Source organism: Paramormyrops kingsleyae, chromosome 2 (assembly GCF_048594095.1).
Source record: "Paramormyrops kingsleyae isolate MSU_618 chromosome 2, PKINGS_0.4, whole genome shotgun sequence".
Taxonomy (NCBI): Eukaryota; Metazoa; Chordata; class Actinopteri; order Osteoglossiformes; family Mormyridae; genus Paramormyrops; species Paramormyrops kingsleyae.
The window spans coordinates 25,670,227-25,694,791 of NC_132798.1; the positions used below are offsets into that span (position 1 = coordinate 25,670,227).

The following is a 24,565-nucleotide window of genomic DNA, read 5'->3' on the forward strand; positions in this document are numbered from 1 at the left end:
ATTAGTCCAAAATCAGTTGTATGACTGTACTTTTCATTTTGGTGGCACTTCATTGATGGAATTATACAATAGTTGTAATTTGGCATAATTTTTAGTTGCTTTAATTGGTCAAAATGGATTGTGTAGTTCCCCAATGTAATAATTTTTACACTCAAAGCTACATATGTATGTGATCATTGTGTTAGCCACCACATGCAAAACAGTTAACCAAGCTTTCAAAATGATTAAAAAATATATTCCATAAATTGCAGCAATATGGCATTTTTGCATTTTGGTTTCCCACAGTATATGATTTTATTGCCATTTAGTTGTTCTTGTATTGCCATTTTGTTTTTCTCGATTGCATTGGCACATGTCGTGAAACATACTTAACAGGGCATAAGCAGAGTATTTGTGGTTTGGTGCACAAGCAAATTCAGCTAGCTAAAGAGAAATGATAGTGAAGTACATTGATCAATTTTAATTCTTAAAATACTGAAATATATGTTTTGACTGGTATGTTTCTAGGCAGCGATTCAGAGGTGTCACATTTTGGAGCCTTTGACCGAATGGCTGACAAGGGAATTGCATTTTGAAACATGAATGAAAAGTCTTGAATGAATTACAGTATACAAACTGTTTTGAGAAATGACTGTTTAGAGAAATTCTCATACAGCGCTGCAGGAAGAAGGCCTAAAGCATCCTTCGAGATCATCACCACTCAACTCGTCCCCTGGTCAGATGCAGGGAATCTGGACACAACTTGAGTCAACCGGCTAGTGAGTATCACTACACACAAGGCATGGGTCCTCATTCCTCAACAGCTTTTCCCAGCCATGGTCAGACTGTGTACCCTTATAGTGCCATCATGAATGAGCATTGAACTGGGATCATGGTGCACCAATCTGGGCTTCCAGGAAAAGATTCTGGTTAACGTCACTCGATGAACCATTACGGGAAACGCATGGTGTTTTAAAAGTGAACAGGGTTACCCCTGGCTGAACACCGAAACAGATTTGCAAAGTAACGGCCTTATTTGCTGCTAAGAAAACAAGTAGGAGACATTAAAAACAAATATATATCCCCCTTGGATGAAATGGTAACCATGCATCTGGGAGACCGTGCAAAGTACAAATGACCCCTCCGAACCTTAGATCTCAAAATGCTCAGCAAAAATATTTGCAGCATCAGACTGAAGCAATAGCTGGTCACAGCTTGGAAGACGAACCTGCTCAGAAAGCCATTTCTGTTTGTCACAATTACATAATTATGTTTAATCATGTTTAATTGCACAATTATACAAAGACTTGAAAATTTGTCATAATGGCAAATGTAATAATCTAATAAATATTCATTTTCTAGGCAAGTTATTTTTTCTAAATACGTTATGTATGATTTGTTATTTAATAATAAGGCCTGGATAGACCATAAGGGGCCAGGCTTCCTTACCTCCTTTGGTCACCGTATTCTCTCTCCACTTTGAAGGAACACTTCAAAACCCATCAGTTCCAGAAATTCCTCTAATAGCATACACCACTCCATGTTCCCTGAATGATCTTAAGGTGATGCTTTGCGTGCTGATTAAAATAGTTGTCTTATTAGGTTCTTGCTTCGTTTGGAAGATGCTTTTGCTTCAGACCTGCTTACACTTGTACCTGGGCATTCATTAGAAGCTTAGCCTAGCCGCATTTATGCTACTAATAACTCCTTGATGGCTGTATGTTTTTTATGTGTTATTTGCCTCACTTGTATATCAATCTCTACAAACACATCTACTAAGTAAAGTGAGTAAAGCAGTCAGAACAGGAGGAAATGAGGAACCCTGACAGATGGTAGACGGATACAGTTTTTAAGACCGTATCGAAGCTCTTCAAGAAGAGAAGTATGAACTGTGGCTGATCGAGCTAATAAAATCCATGTCTGTTTCCTTCCTTTGTTTTTGTGATCTTATGTTCTAGAATTCAAGCTTATAATAAAAATTAGAGAGTGGTTTGGGAGAATGCACACATCTGCTGGACTTTTTCCATTCTGTCAGCAGCCCGGTGTGACTAATCGAGGACGTCGTAACAAAAGGCATTGGTTTTGAATACATTTTGACATGAAAGCGCTGAGCAGGAGATTCCCCCCCACAACAAATTAGTTAATTACACATATGAGAGATCTAATCTTTAGGAGTCTTGTGATCACAGCCCTTATTTCTCTTCATATTATAAGCATCTGTAACATAACTGTGGCCCTGTATTACGCTCAGTGGCTGCTCTATGAGGTCCCCTTGGCGGTGAGGTGATTATGAAAGATGGAGGGAGAGATTTAGCCCCTTGGCAACCTCAGAAGCTTCAAATGCCCTTACAAAATAATGTCATTAAAAATGAGCAGTGACACAGAACATCTAGCTGTGCATCGTAAACTAAAGGCATGAACAGTTAAATGTGTTAAGTCTTGGACTTTGGTCTGTGTGTGCAGCGGTTACTACGCCCACAGGACACCAGACAATTTATTTAAACTGACAGAGCATGTGGAAACTCTTATTCGCGGGGCCTGCATTTCCGTGAGGTTCCACAAACATGGAAATGCCATCAGAAAAAAAGTTACCAGCTGGCCTCAGTTTTCTGCCTGGCAATTTTAAATCACAGATCACAGAATATTTTTCTGCATGAGAATCCTAGTGCCTTTACCCCAGATGAGCCAAACTGCCAATCTGTGCCAAAAAGGGAAGCAATAAACTATAAAATAACATAACAACAGTAACACATTTAAAGAACAGAGCATTTAATTTGAGCATAAATCCTTAAACCTGAACTTACTCACTGTTGCTTGGCAGAAAAAAATATTACTTAAGACTTAGAAAAAAAATGTTTTTTTTTTTTGTGCTGGGGGGTGATCAGTGCTCAGGTATGGTGCAGTAATTTCCTGTAGTAAGTGAACATTTAAAAGATGACAGCTATTACATGTTGCAACAAAACCTGCCATTTGCATGCTCTCCTAAAGTTTTCTGTTCACCATGGCTTCTTCCCACAGTCCAAAAGCATGTGGTTAGTCAAACTGATGTCCCTAGATTGCCAAAAGTGAGTGACCGTGTGCCCTGTGATGGACTGGCACCTAGTCCATGGTGTCCCCTGCCACATGTCCCTGGGAAAGGCTCCATGCTCACACAACCCTGTCCCGGCAAATGAATGGATGGATGATCTTCACTTAGCCCTTGAATTTTAAAGGCAGATAAAACTAACTGTGTATGAAATGGTAGATGCATCACTTGTTTCGGTAAATTGCTTTAGCCATTTTGTTGCAGAAATAACTTGAATGAACAATGTCCAGAGAGGGTCGTTCAGTCTCCGACATCGATTGGGACGTCACTTTGGACGAATGAATCTGCTAAATAAAAAAATAAATGTCAAAAATAATAATAAGAAAATGTAAAGGTGTTTTGGAACTTCTACAGGTGTCAAGATGTCATCACCCAGAGGTTGGGTTAAAATGGGGGCCCAGATCCCAAAATGGAATCAGCTGTTTTTCACTTAAGAATATAAATCAGTGGTTCCCAACCTTTTTTAACTCACGGCCCACACAGCCAAACACATATGTTTCCGCGGCCCACTGCAAAAGAATTTAAACGATCCCGCTTTTTGTGTCGGGTTAACTAAGTACTCGGAAGCAAGGCTGTTAATTGTCTTTATTGAATAAACTGGTAATTTATTTCATTATATATCAAATTATGATTTATTTGATTTTGACTAGACATTTTTTATTATATTAACAATATTACAATTTCTATTAATAATAATTGGCGGCCCCCCTGCAATACCGTCGGCCCACAGGTTGAAAACCACTGATATAAATAATTGATCAAAATCGGTGCAATTATTCTTGTATAAGCAGCTAGGCTCCATGCCTGGTCCCAAAGTGGTACTCTGTGAAACATGTCCATTTGTGAAGTATTCTCCTCTGTCCTGATTCTAAGGAAGTCTTGCATTCAAAGATCTGCTGTTTTAATTTGCATCATTTGTGTTACTCAATAAACTATATATAAAAAAACTGGGTAAGGTGTTCTTGAGTAAACTAATGTCTGTGATTAGACATTAATATGAAGACATAGACATAAGACATAGACGTCGATATATGGATCAACTGCCCACACTACTGTTAAATGAAAGTAGCTAAGGCATCAATAGCTACAAAAGGCAATGTTTATGTTATTAATATGCAATGAAAAACTAATTCACACATTAAATCCTTGGCTTAATTTACTAATGTGTATTAAAAAATCCTTCACATTTACTTAAGTGTTAACACCCAGGATATAAATTCTTAATACTTTTTTTATCATCTTTCTGTTCATCTACATTATATAAAAGTCATTTTTCCCTTGAGTTCCGCTGAATGTCTTAGAAGGTAAAGCATGTGGCTGTGATCAGAATGTGTCAGCTGCAGTTTTCTGTCTGAATGATGAAGCATGTTCTGGAAAGACTGAGGCAGGATGGGGTGGCACCCTGTGAGGAGAATGGAGATTATCTTCTGGCGAGACGCACAACAAAATCTGGACCTGGTTTATAGATCAAGTGTGACAGATCGATCTATCCCTGGAGGTTCACATCATAGAGAGGCACCATCTATTTGAACCAGAGTAATTTCTTGCTGGAGAGGCACACCCTGTAGCAAGCAAAGATTGTTTAGAAAAATTCTTCTGCCATGTCCACCTTATTCCAGGCCTTCAAGGCTCAGGAAGTACGAGCTGGCCGTGTTCACAAAGAGGATGGCCCCTTCTGTGGGTAGTCACATGACACCTGACTTTGTACATATATCTTTAAATCCTCAGCGCACTGATCCCTTTCCATGCTCTGCTCTTCTCCTGGGCCATCAGCCTGACCGGGGGTGGTGTGGCTCCACTGGAGCTCGCTCCCTGATGGTCCCACAGCTCTGCAGGCCTGTCCCAGGGCGAGCCCTAGGATCTCCGTCTTCTCTTTGTAAAAACGCAGCTCCTGCCCAGCCCGCCGGGCCAAGCCCAGTTCTCTTTGGGCCCGGTTCAGCTCGGCAGAGAGCAGCCCAGGGTTCTCCTGCCCCCGGAGCAGCCAGTCCAGCACCATGTGGCTGCGCGTACGCTCATCCAGGCGCCGTTGGGAGAAGTGGGCAATCACCTCCTGCGATGAGGGGAGCAGGGTGAGGTCACCTGACGGGCCCCCAACATGGCACCATACAGTTCTTCAGTAAGCGCCTCATGCAATTCATTCATTTTTTGTCTGGATACTTACTGCTTATTTACAGTAATATCAGACTAGTGTCTGACTATATAATACAGTATCAGTTCCAGAGATTAAGAAACACAATACCATGTTCATATACAGAATCACTGCCTGCTGCTATATCAAATCTGATTACATGCTTTCTTATAACAGAGACATACACAGGTGTTTCTGCTTCATTATATGTCACGTGAGTTCATTTTTGCTTATTTCTGGATGAAATCTCCAAAAGAGGCACCACCCACCCTCTTTGCTGCCAACATTGAGTATTCTAAAGTTTTTGCTGACACACAATGCTAATATTTCTCTTAGTAGAGACTATGTTTTGTCTAACAGCTTGATGAGTGTGGAGCAGTTTATCTTAGGAATAGTGAAGAGTTTTTGAATAACAGCTTGTGTCTAGAGAAAACAAGGGTAAAATGTAACGTCAGTGAGGACGTGCCAGTGATATATGAGGGGTCCCTCTACCTGGCGGGAGCATCTTCTCTCTCGGAAAGCCTTCAGGGTCCCGTTCCAGTGCAGCAGCTGAAATACGGTCATTATCTCCTTACCGTCCACCAAGAGAAGGGGGCAGAAACAGGGTCACACATACAGAAATTTACATTAACATTTCCTGTGCTATTTCCTTATTGATGCCTAAAATGAAATAGTCATTTTTCTGTATTTCCAAAATCGAAACATTAATAAAAAATATATTTTTTGGCTTTATCGGGAAGTTTAGTCAAATTTAATGTCTAAAATGTATTTTGGAATCTTTTAGTCATGAACTCGCTGCTGTTTAAAAACAAAATCAGTGGAGGTGGAGAGAATGGGGTTATATGCAGTGTTATTAGTGAATTGTGACTGAAGGTGTCAGTGTTAAGTTTTGTTTTCACATCCCGGTGTGGATACGGTGTCAGAACAACCCCCCCCCCCCCCCCCCCCCCCCCCCACACACACACACACACACACACACACACTGATAATTAAGAGCATATGACTTAATTCTGGCATGTCGTCATTTAAGTGATCCTCAAGGCTGAGCAATATTGCTGAAATTATTATTTCGGGGGAAAATCAACTTGAAGTGGCGTATAATTTCTACAAAAATGTTATTTTCTCCTTTTCAAAATATGTTAATAATCTGAGATGTAGTCGGCCATTGTATTACTCCTAGTGGTTGTGGCACTTGATGGCAGTGAGAGGGCTGATGGACTGAGAGAGAGATTATTTGCCCCCAGAATGACATGCTGAATGGACTGACTTTGGAATCAGGTGTGTTTGCTTTGGACATTGTTTCAAACTTTAAAAAATGTTTAGCATGGTGGGATATCTCAAGGCCTAGTAAAATGTTAGAAATACTTTATTCAAGATGGCAAGAAGAACTCCATTGTTCAAATATCCTTTGATGAAGTAAAGATTGTGAAGCACTGAACTGTTCCATGAATCATTTATCTAATATTTCAACACCAGTACTTTAAATAAAATCAGTGCTTCATAATACAAAACTGTTCTTTGTTCAATACCTAGCAATGCCAAAATGTAAAACGATATTTAATGGGAACGCTGAAAGTCATTAAAATATACAACTTATATATACACCAAGCTAGCAATGGGATACCCCACTTACTACAAGGAAATGTCTTGTCAAGCAAGAACTGTGAGGATTGTAAAGAATATCAGTGGAACATGCGGAGGTCAGAAGAGAATGATCTCTAACAGTTTAGGGGGAGCTGATGGCCATAGTGTACCCTGCTTTACATCCTGTGCTTCTCTGCCTTGATTGGATCAAGGGTTATTTAAACTTGATTTTAACTTCAAAGAGATGATTCATGAATAATTCAAAAATGTCGTGTCACAATGCATTATGTAATAAGGCCGCATTATGTAATAACTCCACAAAACGTAACAAATTTTCACCACATAATGCAGCATTATTACATAATGTGTTGTTACATGCTGTGATCCCACATATATCTGTATGCTTCTTCCTTTCTGTGTCTTGACAGTCAGCGAGGTCCTTACCTGAAACTCTAGCAAGGTTTTGCCCATGTTCGCCTCTAGCATTAGGCAGTAGGCCCCTAAACTAGTGTTTGGGTCTGAAGCTTCGCCAATTTCACCCTGAGGAGTCAACAAAAAAGAAACATATTGAAAACATATCATGTTTAGACCAGGTGGATCTTCTCCAGCGTAGATAATACCACCTAATTTAATCGGTATGTGGCAGTTCACTGCTATTGAGTAAATAATGGCTGAAATTCTCTGTGTGGCATCACTGTAATTAGGAGTTAATCCTCGAAATAGAGCAGCTGACATGGATCGGCAGAGAGCAGCGTGCACTCCTGTGTAACTCGAGCCTCAGTCATCCATCAGGTGCCAGGAAGATAGAACAAACATCAGGACTCAGAGACTAGGTGGGGGGAGGGGCGGGACCACCCACGGTAAAATACCATCCGTCTCATACCGGCAAACACAGGCCTTAATGAGGAAAGTGACCCCTCCCCTCTTCCTTCCGGACCCTGCTAATTATCTTCCTGGCATCAGTGCCGAGTGAAAAGAAAAAAAGAGGAAGAGCAGCTGTGGCTGGGCTGGATGGCCCTGCCCCGTGCCCGGCATGGACAGCACCTAAGGACACTTTCTGTGTGGCCCCCATTACTCACACTGTCCTTTGCAGTGCTGCCATACCGCCCAGGGGGTGTCACAAAAACACAGCTGACTGAGCTGTCTGGGATAAAATGGGGAGTAACATAAAGGAAATGGCCCTAATATGGGGTTAGCTTGTGCTGTTCATGTGTCCAAAGTAATCTTTTTTTATAATGAAATTTGTGGGTGGGTTGGGGAGGGGTTATAATGAAGAGCCTTCTCTCAGAGTTTGACAAGCGGTGAGCCATGGCAGTTGGGTCTCCAGCAAACCCAGCTGGGGGAACAGGTCGCCGCATCCAGAGGGCCGACACTCACGCTGGCCCCAGCCGCGGCCTCCTCCAGGCTCCGCGAGATGAACTCCGGGGTGATGCGACGCGAGGGCAACTCATTGAAGACGGAGTTCATCAGGGCGATGCGGGCCGCGTCCCTCCTGGCCTCCGCCTTCGTGTAGCAGCACTGTGGGTGTGGTGGTGGGGGATGGGGGGGACACATGCTCTGCTTAAAACCAGAGCTGGCTGATAGCCCTTAGTCTTAGCTTAGCCCAGAAAACCCTTAACGTGACGGGAGGGAAACAGGATTCATACTGTCACTATAACCAGCATTGACTAACACTCTGAATAACGCTGCAAGTTGTACCTTAATGCAGTGTTTCCCAATCTGGTCCTTGGGGACCCACAGTCAGTCCATGTTTTTGATCCCTCTAAGCCCTCTACCAGACGGTCCACATTTTTGGAAAAACGTGGACTGTCTGAGGGACCCCAAGGACCGGATTGGGAAACACAGTCTTTGAAGAGGAGGAGCAGAAGCAGAATTTGCACAATGCAGAAATTAACTTGTTAAAATAACTTTATCAGGAATCATTTTAGGAGTGTATCATGTACTGTATGCATTATGTACATATTCAACAGCTTTAAACCGTATGAAAATCAAGCCAAATGAAACATAAAAATATTACAAAAGCATTAAAACTAAGCATGGGACACAAATCTTCCTGGGATCCCAAATCCAGACTTATTCCAAACACGCTTCTTAAAAGAGTTCCAGCTCTGAACTTAACCAGTCTGAGATCAGGGTTTTGCTTTGCAATGATAGTGAAAAGGCAATTGTTCAGGCCTGAGTGATCCCACTGAAAGCCAGAGAGATTCCAGAGGGACAATGGAGGACAAAAAACAGAAACATGGCAAAGGCCGAAGGGTACTGCTCCCTGATCGCCGAGGTGAAATATAAAGCAAGTAATCATTTCAGAGGAACGCCGAGATGTGCTTGGGAGATCAACCATGACCAAAAGGAGAATGCACACAGGTGCAAAAGCCAAAAGAAACCCAAACTGTCACAAAGCTATAAATCCTTCAGATTAACATATTTATGGACGTATTGTACACGATATCAAAGATTGGAATTTCCTGGGGTTAATGAAAAATGCATTTTGTCCAGCAGAAAATTTATTTGCTTAATCAGGTATAAAAGAAGAGAGGAAACACCATTCATGATTAAATAAAGGTGTAAAAATCTGAAATTTAAGACTGTGACATTCAAACAGACTTTCATTTAAGCAGTAACAGCACTGCGGTATCTCAGAAGATCAGGAACTTCTTATACAGTATGTGCAACAGCATGAAATAGCTCATGCACCCCAATCATATCAATATCAGACAAGGATGGAAGAATTGATTATTACTATATTGTGGGATAAATGTCCAGTGCTTATGAGATTATGTTTAGCAGTTTTTAAAGAGCAAACCTTGATTTCAACTATTCAACCACAAAAGAAACAGTAATTTGTGAAAGGCAAATGTTAGGCCCAAATTATTTTGTAATAGCTGAAATGAAAATAAGACAAGGACAGCTTTCCAGATCTCATTCTGGTTACTTTCTAAAACATTCCATCTCTTCACTGGCTATTTGGGCCCAAAATAATTGGGTTAATAGAAGCCACCTGTGCCATTCGGGGCACCTTCACACTCTGCTATTCCCTGACTCTGTGAGCAGAGCCTCATCCACATCCATCCTCTGCGGTAACAGAGCTGGTCAGCTGGATGTGCTTGATCAGGTCAAGACCACCCAAAACTTTGGTGCGTGTTTATTTTCAGATCTGCACCCTAGCAGGGATCTGTCACGCAAACGTTCATGCAAAACAAAGCAAAGGAACACATCATCATGACTTTTTGTGAAGGCATAAAGGATTTGGTGTTCATCGATTCTCATTCTAAACAGAAAATAGTTATTTTTTTTAAATAATTACTCTTAAGGTTTGTAAAGAGGGTATAAAATTTCCCGGAAACTTTCCAGGAACTTTCCATTCCGTGGGAAGTTAAGCTGGGGAATTTTTGAAATATTCCAAATTGGAAACTTTCCAGGGGAATTAATTAAATGGAATAGATGGGAATGGGAAAATTCACGTAATTTTGCAACCCTACTCTTAAATATGATAATCACACTCAACAGATGCCAGTACAGTTTTATACATCTGAATGTTTTGGGGAACAGTTCAGGTTTTTCTAGCATCAGAGACTCATTTGGCACTGTAACTCCTCCTACAATCCCATACATTAACTTCAGAATCTGTATATACTTTATCCATCCATCTATTTTCCATAGCCTGTTACGCAGCACAGGAAACACAGGGTACGAGGCAGGACAATCCCTGGACAGAATTCTAGCCCATCGCAGGGCATAATCACCCCCTATGTTTAATTTAGAAAATTTCATCCTCTGATCCACATGTTTTAAGACTGCAGAAAGAATGCAGAGTAGCCAGGGAGAATATGTAAAGTGCACACAGACACAGAGCCGAGCCAGGACGCGATGCCCCAGCCCTGGTGGTGTGTACCCAAAATGCCGCTCACTAAATCACCACATCTTCCACACTTCATTCACCTTCACATAACTGGCAATCGTTTATATGGCAGTCAGTCCACATTTTTCCAAAAGCACTTGCGGCTTCTTAAGCTAGATGTAACATATTGATCAGTAGCAATGTGCTGAAGGCAGACAGCAGTCTCCCTGCTCTGTGCCGTAAGAACGTGTTGTTATAACAATGCTCATTATACTTCCCCTTTGAATTCTTCTTTAAGACAAAAAGCGCTTGGTCCTGAAGGGTGTAGCTGGCAGATAAATGGTGTAGGAAGATGGCAGGGGTCAGATGTACCTGGAGATTCCCGAAGCAGCTGCCTCCCGGAAGGGTCACGTAGCAGACGTAAGGGGGGCCGGGGGCGGGGGCTGACTCATACACCACTAGGCTGTCAGTTTGTTTCACACCATCCTGCACTTGTTTCTCCTCCCAGAAGCGATGCAGCATGGCCACCACATTCACTGCAAATATACAAACTGCATGTTTATTTCACTGCCGACGGATCAGTGATCAAAGGCGGCACTGCACAAGTTATTGACCAAACAAGTTTATCAAATGCTTTGGATCTGGATCACCTTCAGTTTAGGGTTAATTGGGCAAAGTATCAGGCACTGGGCGTTTGTTCACAATACTGTCCCAGCTGGACAACATGCTATGCTGTTCATTTCATTCCACAGAGGAGGTAGGAAGCTGCTTGCTGTTGGAAGGTGAATTTTGCTCAGATGGCCCTGAAGTAGTATGATGTGGTTTATATGCACATGCATTTGTTAAGAAAGAATACAAAAATTGGGATTTGTTACTACGTCCTCTCAGTTCTCTTAAATTACAACAGAGAAGAGACATGTTTACCCCTTTTGGAACAGTTCAAAGAAAACAAGAAAACTATTTTGTCCAAATTCCATTTTGCCAAACCACAATATTTGAAAAACTGATGGAATCAGTAGTACAGTTTTGGTCTGTTTTAATACTTTCATTTAACTTTACTTGATATGTATAGGTACATGTCGTCTGGTGGATATTGTTTTATGCCAAGTTGTATAAAGATTGTCTAACTTGCTTTCCTTTTGAAAGTTGACTGAGACTTTCTTGGTGTCCAGTTTGATAGTACAAATATTGCTTTTCTATGCTGTATACCATGAAACTACCATCACATACTGTAATACTGTATGACACACACATCACAGAGTATAAATACCAAACCTGCATATTGGATTTATAATTGGGACCAAACACCGTCAAACAGAGACAGAACCACATGAATGGAGAAAATAACAGTCTGTAGGGTGTATTAGAACTGGCCTCGAGCCAATACAGTCCTTCAGATTAGATAGATAGATAGATAGATGGATGGATGAATGGATGGATGGATGGATAGATGGATGATAGATGGATAGATAGAGAGAGAGAGAGAGAGAGAGAGAGAGCAATGCCATATTCAAACTCGAAGGCAATCCCCTGCCTTTTACAACACGGAAGAACAGGTTGAGGTTGTGCAGGATGGGTGACCATATCACTCTTTATAAAAACAGGGAGACTGAGGTATGGGTGCAGTTTCAGGAAAGCAACTCTAAGTTTCATGGGCTGTTCTGCAAGCTAACATCCAGGTGTATACATGGTACAGTCCCCTCCATACCACTGAACAAGTTGACTGTGGGAGGGGCAAAAAAGATTTCTACTGGACTTCAGAGTCTCCCCATCACTGGGAACAGAAGTTTCTTTTTCTATACTGGGAGATGCTACAGCTGGTGAAACTAAAAAAAGGGGGTTAATCTTATCTATACCGCAGTGGTAAAAGAGAACATGACTAAACCTCGGTTCTCGCGCTGTTTGTCATTGTGCAAAGTCTCACACCACACTGTGTGAAATTCCAATACAAACTTTAGGGATTAGCTTTGCTCTCGTTTGCAGTTTAAAGAATAGGCAGCCGACAAAGGCCGTGTTTATATGCAGAAACCTCATTTCCATCACTATGGCAAATTTCACACATTCTGCTTTATCATGACATTATGGAGAAATGCAGGACAGACTTATGGCATTTTTCAGAAAATATAAAACAGCTCAGTGGCATGTGTTGTAAAGTGAGGACAAATACAAAAGAATAAAGCCACACAAATACTATATCAGCCAGAAATACTAATTGTACAGACTCTCCAGCGCAGTCAACATTGCGGTGCCCGTTCCTGAGCCTCGTCTCACACCCATAATGCCCTTCTGACAGCACGGTTTCACATGCAGGAACTCTGACACAGCACAGCACACTCAGCTTCCCTTCGGGGGCTGTGTAACGCCTCAGGCTACTCACGGTCCTTGAAGGAGCCTCCGGTGTCGGTGTGGGGTGCTAGCCGGGTCACAGCCTCCGCCAAGGAGGCCCAGAAGTGGTCCATAGCAGCACCTGGAGGACCTGATTCAGGATCATCCAGTACCGGTCCTCATCTCTGCAAGCGCCGGGCCACTCTGCCTCAGTTCTCCCGCCCGGCCGAAGACCCGGCACACACCAGCAAGCTTCCCCCTTTCCCTTTCTTCTTCTTGTTCTACTTTTCCTTCCCCCTCCCCGCCTGCCAATCAGCCGAACAGAGGCTTGTGGAGGCACCGCTAGGGGTCCGGTGCAGCCGTCCCACCTTTGTCAAGCACTGAACTAATTAGTTGTGAGGCCGGGCTCCTCTCTCTCTTCCCCCCAATCCTATTAAGCACACCCACTGGCTACCTAAACCAGCCCACCAAAGACCAGCACAGGAATGTAGCTGCCCCAACACACACACACACACAGCCCCCCGGCCCACCTAGACTCCCACTCCCTCTCCATTCAGGACTGGACAGACACAGCAGCTGCCAAATCGGTCTCATTACAGCGAAATTCACCATCGTGCCGCATGTCATCACGTAACATGATAACAGACTATTAGGGAGTTGCTCAGGCAATCCACAGGACGTCGGCCGCTGACTTTTCTTTATTTTTGTTCCTGGGCTGAATTTCAAAACTAGGTATGACTGTGAAAGAACGCTTTTATTGCGGAATAGCCTCCCACTGCTGGAGAGGATGGGGTTTAACTTTAAAATTGTGGGAGTTTCCTTTCGACAAAGCAGAATGTAGCAGTCTGTTGAGATTACGCTTTCTTGTAACGAGTTTGATGACCATCCTACACGATTATTTGACTCGAACTTAAACATGATTCCAGGCTCTGGAAATATATGCAAATGTTACCTTGGAACATAAAAGCGGTATGAGTTCTTTAGCTGTTTTCTCCCCAGGGACTAATATTCATTGAGCTACAGTGACGGAAGTTGTCATACAAATGTAGACCCAGCTTTGTTATGAAAACCGATTCACTTTCACGCATCTGCCAGTAACTGTCCATAGCTTGGCCATGGTGCTTAAAACCTGTTGACCGAAATCCATCGTAATGGACCTCATTAGAACCGATTCCAGGTTTTCCATGGCAAGCTCACACAGCAGACACTCTGAAAAGCACTCCAAACCAGTTTGCAGCTTTTGTGCACTGAGCAGCTCTGAATGGCCTTTGTTCATAAATTGGGTTATTCCCTGTCTCTGTGATGCAGGACATAAAAATGTGATTATGAGGCTTCATGCAGGAACAAAGTCAAAATGCAGGTAAATTGACCATTTCAGATTCTGTACTTTTTCATTAATTTATTAGTTATTTTTTAAGCTGGCAAAGCACATCATATTCAAAATTTCTCTTCCCAACACTCTTCGCAACAAACTGTGAAAGTCCCTTCACTATTGCTGCACATCCATGTTCTATAACCGATAGCTAATTCTTTCATCCTTTGTCTCCTTGGTTTTATTTCTCGAACCTAATATTCTTGCATATCCCCTAATCTCCCTTTCAGAAGTCCGCCAGTCAGCGCTTCTAACAAAGGCGACCTATTGTCAGGCTGCTCTGCTCATGAAGAGAAGCCTAAGTGGACGGGCCCCGTCAAAGAATCGCCATGGGGCCTGAAAGAGCGAGGGGGCGCTTTAGCCCCCCTCACCAAAGAGCTGCACACGGTGCACGCTCACTCACTACCCGCTCCACAGAGGATCCCAGCCATTTTTGACACAATAGTGCTTTGTTTTCAAGGGTGTGTATCTTTCATAGCATCCACCTGCAGAAGTGAATGGATCAAGACAAACTGCACCAAATAACAGTATCTTGCAGTGATGATGCTGGAAAATGGAAACAAGCAGCCCTTATAAATGGGTCTGGCAATTTCACAGTGTCTAAATAGAATACTGATATTTTATTAATCCTTGTGGGGAATTTTTCTTTTTGACTATCCTGTCTGGCTCTCCACGAGACACACATGCAGGTGACAGCAGGCTTCGGCTTCACGGTACTGGGTTAGCTAGCAGAGAGCACCCCAGGAGCTGGGGGTTAAGGGCTTGCTGATGGACCTATGGACACGTATCTATGCTGCCAAGGCTGGGGCTCCAAGAGGTGATGTTCTGATCACAGGGTAGCCCTCTGAGACCACATGGCAGTTAACCTTCATGACAGGCTTCGACCCCAAAAGTGACACAGAGCGATCGAAATAATTTAACTATTGAATCATTGTTCCTTGAAAGGCAACACTGCAATCCGTACTCATAGCTGGAAGGAGCTTGTGTTTGCATTTTGCTTCAGCAGCAGTTAATTACAAATTGACATGGGTTGTCTGGGTTAACCTTCACCCCGCATTTACTCCTCAGCAATCACCTTCCAGAATGTTCTTTCTTACCGTCAGGACACAGCCGACCTCTGGCCTGCTGGAAACTCCTGCTGCTGACATCGGACCATCAGGGGTTTACATGCCACCAGGATGAAGTCCAAGATGAAGGCACAGGGTCACCGTCCCGCACTCAGCGGAGTTCACCTCCTCCACAACAACTGTGTTGAAGCCTATGACAAATCACTGAAGCTGTGCAGTGTTTTTATGAGCATCACAAAGTAGTATGTGCGTTCTTTATTATTCAACCTATCGATATGGTATGTTTCATAGCAATCTGTTCATAAGTTGTCAGACGTTCTTAGCCCGGGGACTGCCTATATACATCTGTATGAAACCAAACCATATTTGTATCCTTAGAGTGTGGCGTTTAACTTGTTTTTTCAATTTCCTTGACTGGTTAATCATCTGCTGTAGGTACAGGTCCAATATGTTCACAAAACCCTTTAATGATGAATGTGAATGACGGACACGGCCTGGTGTCAAAGATAAGGTGCGATTCCAAGGCTTTAACACACATCACTCCCGCTGAAGAGTTTATACTCTGAAGGGTTCACTTGCCAACGAAATACACACTGAGGTTCATGCAGGAGGCTTCAGGATATGCGGGGAAAAAAAACTTAAGTCTAGCAGAAATGAAAAAGATCGCAGATACATAAGATTCTCCTCTTCACAAATAATAATGTTTATTTCTGTACAAATAAATGATGCCCCACCCCCAGAGTCACACTGAAAACCTCTGTCCACCCTGGGCAACATTGCCTTCACTAGCCCCAAAACGTGGCAGCCTCCACGCTGCACTTGATGTTCTGCATGTTCTCGCGCCTCTCCTTGGTGACCAGGTTGGCCTCGCCCTTCTGCAGGCGCCGCCGCTGGGCGGCCTTCTGCTGCTTGCCGAGCTGCCGCTTCACTTTCTGCTTCACCACCTCCTGCGTAAGTGGGTGACAGGAGCTCGGTCAGTCACCCTAACACCCTAATTATTCCAATGCAACAATTCAAAAGACAAGCAATGTATGCTATCAGGTCAGAACTTTCTAATAAATTTAATGGCAAACACTGGATATATAATCAATGAATGGAAGAATTACCAAATTCTGTTAAAGTGCCACCAGGTGGCGCCAAAGAGAAAAGAAAAAAAAAAACTTTCTATTGAATAGAGGCAAATGGCAGATAGAGCATTCCCAGTTTAAAGGAGCATATACTGACCGGGGGAATGGTGGAGCAGCTACCAACGCTGCTGGTGGTCGTCTCACTGGTGGTTCTCCTGCGGTGCTCATTAATGTGATGCAGGCTATTTTGGTCCCTGTAGTAAGGACATGTAGTCAACATTCCCAACACACAAGCACAGTCCCTAGGACCATAACTTACTGACAAGACACAGAAATTAGGCTCAAATACAAAAACAACATTTGCATCAAAACTTTAGATTCTTTGATGACTATGAACAAAATGGTAGGTGAATATTAAGGAGTGACTGCAGTTGATTATTTACACTGTGCTCTAAGAAAGCATGCAGAAGATAAAGAAATCAGATCTGCACCTGAATGGTTTGAACTCCTTATTGGCAGAGGAGAGGTCCACCAATTCAGGGCACTCATCTGCTGCTTCTTGCTCCTCTCCTTCTGCCCCCCCCTCCTCCTCCTCATCATCATCATCATCATCATCATCACCACTCCCGGGGTCCTGATAGGCTTTACAGTCGGGCTCTGTCGGGGTACGGCCAACTTCAGCCGTTTCAGTGGGTTGAGGGACCAAGACCTGATAGTTGGTCTCGTCGGGAGGCACGTCCTCCCCTATCTTCAGTCCCTCCAGTTCCTGTACGGCGTTTCTGAACTCCTCCAAGTCTACAGTCTCTGGGACACTGCCCCCTAGGGGTCCGTCTGCTGCTGTGGGCTCCTCCTCCTCCCCATCGAGGCCCTCCTGATCCTCGGGGCCCGCAGGATGCAGCAGGGAGTCATCCTCCTGCATGTCTTTAGTGTAGCCGCTAGCAGAGACCTCCACATCCAAAGAGCACTCCCTCCTGCAGGGCAAGGAAACCGCGGTACTGTCACCAAACAATCATACACAAGCACATTTACCAGAAATGCGTAATCAAATCCTCCACTCATCTAACAAATGGCCAAGATATGGAGCTTATAGAATACGGACTATAAGCTACTTATATGGGCAAAGGATGACAGCAGACCCACTGTCAACAGAGGGCATAGAGGGGCTTAGCCTGGCCACAAAAGTTAAAATTCTTGACTGCTAAACACTGCATGGAGTGGGTGGAGACTGTTTTCTGACAAACAAGCGCAGGGTACTGAGAGCGAATCTGAATAAATGTGGTGAAATGGACATTCAGCTATTCTGACAGGTCAGTCCAGTTTGGTTTCTTAGCTAGCTTAAGATTAAAACATAGGCCTTACATATCTTGTTTTTATTTTTTTGGGCAACCACTGTCTGTATTTTATGCGTGTGGTTTTATTTGTGCAGACCCAAAAATTATGATTTACTTTGTAAAAACAGACTTCATGTTGGTTGTGCTGCTCATGGTTCTGACAGGTCAGTTTTTCATTCGCTTCACCAACGAGTGACTGTCAGTTGTTGTTTTAACATTGCCATAGCAGTATTACTAGTATTACCCTTGGTGAGTTAAACTGTGTCCCCCCCCCCAGTTTGGCAAAATGGTCCTGGGACCTGGGCTGGATGACAGCTGTATGCAATATACAACACTTTAATCCTGAAAATATTAATTCATTGATCAACAAGAAAACCAAAGCTATAAATCGTTACTTAAAATTACAATATTTGAGATATTAGAGCATCTAAACAAACTTTCAATTGTCACGAGCATCAGGATAATACATAAATTCATGGATACGTAGAAACAAACATAAATACACTACCTGATGTCTGTAAAAGTGGGATAAAGCTCACTTTCATAATTAAATCTCTTGATGAAGAAATCTCGTATACATTTGACATCCCGATCAAAATACCTAGGAAATAAAAATGGCAACTTTAGCAAAAATTTAGTCTTAGACATGTCATGAAATGAAAACATGCATGAGGAAAATGTCCTGAAATGCCATCACCATTCAGCATTCAGATGTGACGTAGAGACCATCTGAGGAAAGTCGATCATTGTGATGTGCTCTTTGTCATCCAGCATGAGGTTGAATTCATTGAAATCTCCATGGATGAGGCCGTGATTGGCCAGTTTCACGATCAAATCCATAACTTCACTATACAAGGTAGCTGGATCTTCCACTTCATGCACTTGACATCTGTGAATTTACATAGGAAGTTGCAGTAAATTTGCATGCTAGAAATGATTAACAATGTGAATTAAGAGATCTGCCACAAATTGCAGAATTCTGGTTCAGATATAAGAAATATAGAGTTAGAAAAATTGGAATTATTGTGTAAACATTTTGGCAAATTCTCATATCCCGATAATGATATATATATCACAGCTGCACCTCATTTATGGATTCTTTCTACAGATCAGCTGTGGTAGGAATTGGACAAAAATCCACAAATAAAAAGGAGCGAGGTCACAAATGTAACACGATCCACAAATATGCAAATCCCTTTTCACACGTACAAATCTCTTCATATTTTTGTGGATATGATTTTACACAACACAAATAAAAATGCATATTGTATTTATTGATGTGATTTTTTTCTATAGATCAGCTGTGGTATAAAGAGACCTTAAGAAGTCTGGGTGGGAAAGTTTTTTTTGAGTTCTCTCGCAATAGTTTTGTGTTCCCTTGCAATACTTTTCCGTTACTAATAAATGTAGTGTGTCCATTTAAAGTACAAAAGATAGAATTAATGAACTAATAAGTATAAACCTAAACGATACAGACATGTACAGTTAAATGTGCTTTAAGCATTAAACTACAGGGAACAATGCACATAAATCTGTGTTTTTAAACATATTTATTAGCGATTCCACCATGTCCATTCACCGTCACTGACTGTAAAGAAGACAGCTGGGCTATTGAAGGTGAACTGCAAACACAATATTGAAATATTAAAATTTGCCTGTAAAGAAACCTGGAAAACCAAGTGGTGTCGCTTGCTTTTGTGGAAAGATATGATAGCCGGAAAAATTAAGGTAACTTTACCGTGCGTCTCGGTTAAGGTTTAAACCCAAACCCACTTTCGGGTATATATACCTCCCTGCTATTCTCGCTTAATGACGTATGTGGAGATATGCGGATCTATACTGAAACGTTCCAGAAAGCGGGTTCGAGTTTAAACCTTAACTCCAACACGACGGTAAAGTGAGCTTTATATGCAATTTTCCGGCTGTAATATCTTTCAGTGTTTGTGATATGTTTTGGTGTTTGTATGCATACGCTTCACGTTCAATAGCCCAGCTGTCTTGCTTAAAGTCACTGGTGGTGAATGGACTCCATGCAATTAATAATAAATATATATAAAACATACAATATTAAACTTACATGGTATACATAGTTCCCCGTAGTTTAATGCTTAAAACACTTTACAAGACATGTCTATATTATTTAGGTTTATCCATGCCGTCACGTCTTAGGGGCATAGTGGTATGAACCAGACAAAAATTCACTAATCAATAGGAGGGAAGTCACAAATGTAACGCGATCCACAAACAGACAGGAAGTGATCCACAAATGTGCAAAACACGTGCAAAATAATAAAAAAATATATATATGGATATGATTTAACACAACGCATATAAAAAATATATATTTGTGAATAAATATTTGTGGATCATGGTACATATTTGTCGATTGTCTTCTGTGGGTTACAAATAATAAAGTTAAATTAAAAATTCCATACAAAGTACCTCATGCCACATTGTGGCATGTAACCTTGCGAAACTGTCATCCAAATGATGAAAAAATGTTGCCGTAAACAGTGTCTTTTGTGACACCACAAAATAAACGACAGAGCATAATATGAAACGACAGATGTTTTTATTTCATCATCCAATATGTATAGTCATATCGCACAGCCCTACTTCCAACATTAAATACATTCAAGAGAAGGTCACAAAAAATAAACTCTGAGGTCCACACAGGAAGTGTCTACTCACAGGGGATAGCCATTAATGAGCTCCATCACTACAGCATGCCTGTTGTAATCCACTGCTTTAGGAACAGGAAATCCTCTGTCATACAGGGCCTGTTGGAAACAAAACCAGGTGTGTTTACTTTCCACTGCACAAGGTGCCTCAACTTTCATTATATAGAATCACAAGGAAACTATCAATCATATGACTCCAAAAAAAAAATCAAAATACATTCTATTTTCCCCAGCACTGTGGGCCTGCAGTGAAAGACTGCTGAATGGGGGACACATCTAAAATCATATCAACTGAGTAGCACCTGAACTGCTTCATGAAATAACCAGGTGTGTAAGGGCACAATGTGAAAAATGGAGCAGATGGCAAAATGAAGAATGTAAACACTACAACGGTTTGACATAAAACCAGACATTTCAGCATGTGCTCTCACAAAGCACGTGACAATACAAAGGGTCAGCCTTTGCATCATGAAGTTAAATATAAGATCTATCTATCCATCCATCCATCCATCCATCCATCCATTCATCATTTACTACAGAGCCATGGAGAGCCTGGAGCCTGTGCCAGGAAGTGTGGGCTAAAAAGAAGAGGGAAGCCTGCATAGGATACCAATTTAAATTTAAAAAAACTTCAATGATGATATAAATACGGCTTAAAAACCCACAGCAGGTGGGATTACTGTGCATTGTTAAACACGTCCAGCTCTGACTTCCTTCTCCCATCACCAACAATATCTAGTTGGCTAACAATAGAGGTGGTCATCGGCTGTGCATGAACACCTGAGAGAAACTGAATCAGTTCGATAGCTAATTCAAGCCTTTTCTAGAAAAAGTGCTAGAAACATGTCTGTTTTTATGTTTGTAATAGAGCATTGCTTAATACAACAAATCTAATTAGGCACTTGAAACATCATAAGGAAGAATATCGCGAAATCACAGGGCTTACTCAGATGACGGGCCATAGTTGACCCCTGAGGTTTATAAAGTAACGATTCTCTAAATCTCAATGCCACTGAAGTCCATACAGGACATGCATTCAAGGTGTGAAATTCATTTCTTATAACAGGGGAGAATTCCCCCTTATGTGCAGCAAATGCAATAAAAACAAACTAATGCACAGATTCAAAGGCATTAGCCATGGAATTTTTAGTGGAATCCACTTCCCTCCTTCTCTTGACAAATGCTGCTTGCATGTCTAATTACAGCTTTTCTTTTCCCAAGATAACACCTTGGTATTTCATGATCTCAAGAAAACAACTTTGGCTATGTTAAGATCACGAGAAAAATAAGTTGATACGATAGAAAAAGATTATGGATGTCCTCTATGGACTTCTGTATGATGCAGAGTAGAAGAGAAAAGATACAGGCAAAAAGTCATGTGTTCAAATGAACGGGGCATGTCAAAAGTTCCTTGCTTTAAGTGACCTTTTGTTTAAGTAATAAATGGAAAGCAGTTATATTTGTTCACTTGCCCCATTCGTTTGTTGCTGATCTAAAAAAAAGACCTCATCCGTTACTCAAAAACCATGATACAATTCAAACATCCTTTGCACCCCTTAATGAACCGGTAGCACATCACAGTGCATAAAATCACAGTCGCGTGATATGGGAAATTTTGACACCATTTCAGCTAAGGCAATGTTTTCTGTAAATCTATACAAACACAAAGAAAATAGAAACTCCACATATACAAAGTGGGAGGTGAGAATCAAACCCACAACCCAGGAAGTGTGAGGCTATAGTGTTAACCACTGAGCTACTCTGCCAACCGTAACTTTAACTCTCACATGGAGTAAAAGCCATACTTATCTCCTTATTGTTTATACAGACCTTCATGTAGGCATACTCCTTCATGGCAGAGAGACGAGAAAGGTAGAGCCAAGACATTCTGCTTCTGTGCTTGTGGTAGTCCCGTTTGTTCCTGAGGTTCCGGAATGACGTCCGACCCAGTCTGTGAAGTTTCAAAGCAAACTGTTCCCCCTCTGAATTGGCAACGATGTAGATATCTGAAATGATGAAAGACCTAGTTACAGTACAGCTGAATTACTGATGTTCATGCCATGTGATCAGTGCATGCTTGAAATGGAACTTAACAGACCAAAGACACACTAAGATGTCATAAGTGGGGTCACAGCTTGTTTTTGGCTGCAATGTGTTAACCTTGAATTTGAAATGGTATCTTGGTTCATAATTTGAGGTCATATCACCCAGCCATACTTAATATAACACTCCAAAATAAGCACCAAAATTTAAAACAGGCCAAATTTTATTAACAGGCATTACCAGCCTTGAAATGCCAGCAATGAGTTAGTATGTTGAATAAACGTGTTGCCCACATCAACTCCCAGCTGCATAAACTATGCATTTCTTTTTTTCTGTTTTAAAACTGCAAATGTGAATATATATATATATATATATATATATATATATATATATAGATAGATAGATAGATAGATAGAGAGAGAGAGAGAGAGAGAGACACACACACACACACACACACACACACACACACACACACACACACACACAGAGGGAGGGAAAATTAAACGTGGACTTCAAGTTTCAGAGGTAGACTCTTCACTGCATTTTTGCATTGCAGTGCACTTTGCATATGCTACATAAATATGTAATTAGCATAGGCTAAACTAGCGTAGGCATATATAATCAGGATATGTTGAAAAAACATTTAGAAAATAAAACATTGTGCCGGTGTTACGCGGTACTGTAATAAATTATTAAATCGATGCAAATGGTCAAAGTATCAACAATTACGATAGGTCGACTGACTGTTGTATTGATACAGCTCTAGCATAGGCTTACCTGACTCTTTGCCTACACCCATTTGGTTGCCCACAGATGTCAGTACATCTCTGGAAGACAATGTTTTCAAAGCCAAGTAGTCATACCCTCCATAGTTCAAACGGTACCCTTGCACGGCTAAAGAGAGATCAATCAAAAGTAAGCTTTAAGGGGTATTTGTAGCACGATGTTGAATGTTCTCAGAAAATATACAAGTACGAAGTCATAAAAACAGCGTATGTTAATTAAGGGTGTCACTCTTACTTTTTGTACGTTCAAACGCCATCAGCTTGTGTTTCACAAGTTCCCGTAGGATCTTATTGCATCCACCGTGTCTGAGACTCGCTATAGAAGCGATGAGACTCACTGGTACTATTTCGTGATTCTTCATACCCATTTCAACCTACAAAGCAACATCGAGAAGGAAAAACACAAAAACATTATGTCAATAATTTGGCATGAAATAACCAACTAACCTAAATGATTAGTTTGTTAAAGGTAGTTAAGAAGAATACATTTGGAATACGTACAGCAGTTAGGACCCGGAAGTCATCTCTGGAAAGATATCTTAAAAGAACAACATTTAATTTTCCCATCGTTACAGTAAAATGTCTCTAATGATTAAACTTTGTTAAAATTTACAAAAAACAGCCACAGTTATCATAACACGACACCCCACACGTGGTGACAGGAAGTAGAAAGACGTCACGTTTCACGCACGCTTCCGCGTTAACGTCAGGTCCTAGATTTGTATTTCATGTGTGTGCAGAAGAGGAAAAATTATGGAGTTGTACATGTATTTAAATTACTAAAAAACTAAATTAATTAATTTAGAGTCCTTGTTAAATGTTTAAATGTCTATTTAAATATATGCTCTAGGTAGAATATAACTTTATGACTGGGTTGCACCAACGTGGATTAAATTAATGCTGGTTTAGACTTAATATACGGTTAGTAAATCTAGGTTTAAACTGGTTTTTAATTAATCGGAGATGCGTTGCACGTCTTAAATTCAACCATGGATTAGTTAAACCAGTTTAAACTATGATTAAAATTGGATTGATTTAGCTTCAGTGTCCGCCATGATGGATTCCGAGGAAATGTGAACAAATTCATGATGCATCATGATCCTAGGCTAAATAAATATGGTCCTAAATAAAGTTGACGCAAATGCCTCGTATTTTTTTAAATAAAGGCTGGGTTGCACCAACATGATTTAACTTTTAAAATGGATTAAATCAAGATTGGTCTACTAATCCTGTTGAACCAAAGTTTAAACCTAGTTTAAATTTAGTTTACAATTAATTTT

At 41.4% G+C, this 24,565-nt stretch overlaps 2 protein-coding genes across 3 annotated transcripts; both read right to left on the reverse strand.

The window, feature by feature from the left end:
- Window positions 1-3,816: 3,816 nt before the first annotated feature.
- On the reverse strand, window positions 3,817-13,420 carry lix1 (limb and CNS expressed 1). 2 transcript variants are annotated; one of them, XM_023802795.1, is made up of 6 exons: window positions 12,992-13,420; window positions 10,987-11,150; window positions 8,154-8,294; window positions 7,221-7,316; window positions 5,685-5,762; window positions 3,817-5,114 (listed from the first exon to the last, which is right to left on the reverse strand). In XM_023802795.1, exons 1-6 carry the CDS (start codon window positions 13,071-13,073, stop codon window positions 4,719-4,721), a joined length of 957 nt encoding a protein of 318 aa, XP_023658563.1. In that variant the 5' UTR covers window positions 13,074-13,420; the 3' UTR covers window positions 3,817-4,718. The 2 variants fall into 2 exon arrangements, with proteins under 2 accessions (XP_023658563.1, XP_072564707.1); XM_072708606.1 differs by lacking the exon at window positions 8,154-8,294.
- A 2,632-nt stretch (window positions 13,421-16,052) lies between these two features.
- On the reverse strand, window positions 16,053-23,991 carry riok2 (RIO kinase 2 (yeast)). Its single transcript, XM_023802793.2, has 10 exons — window positions 23,787-23,991; window positions 23,521-23,659; window positions 23,278-23,394; window positions 22,288-22,463; window positions 20,468-20,556; window positions 18,474-18,665; window positions 18,285-18,377; window positions 16,937-17,416; window positions 16,603-16,699; window positions 16,053-16,325 (listed from the first exon to the last, which is right to left on the reverse strand). Exons 1-10 carry the CDS (start codon window positions 23,850-23,852, stop codon window positions 16,164-16,166), a joined length of 1,611 nt encoding a protein of 536 aa, XP_023658561.1. The 5' UTR covers window positions 23,853-23,991; the 3' UTR covers window positions 16,053-16,163.
- Between the last annotated feature and the right edge of the window lie 574 nt (window positions 23,992-24,565).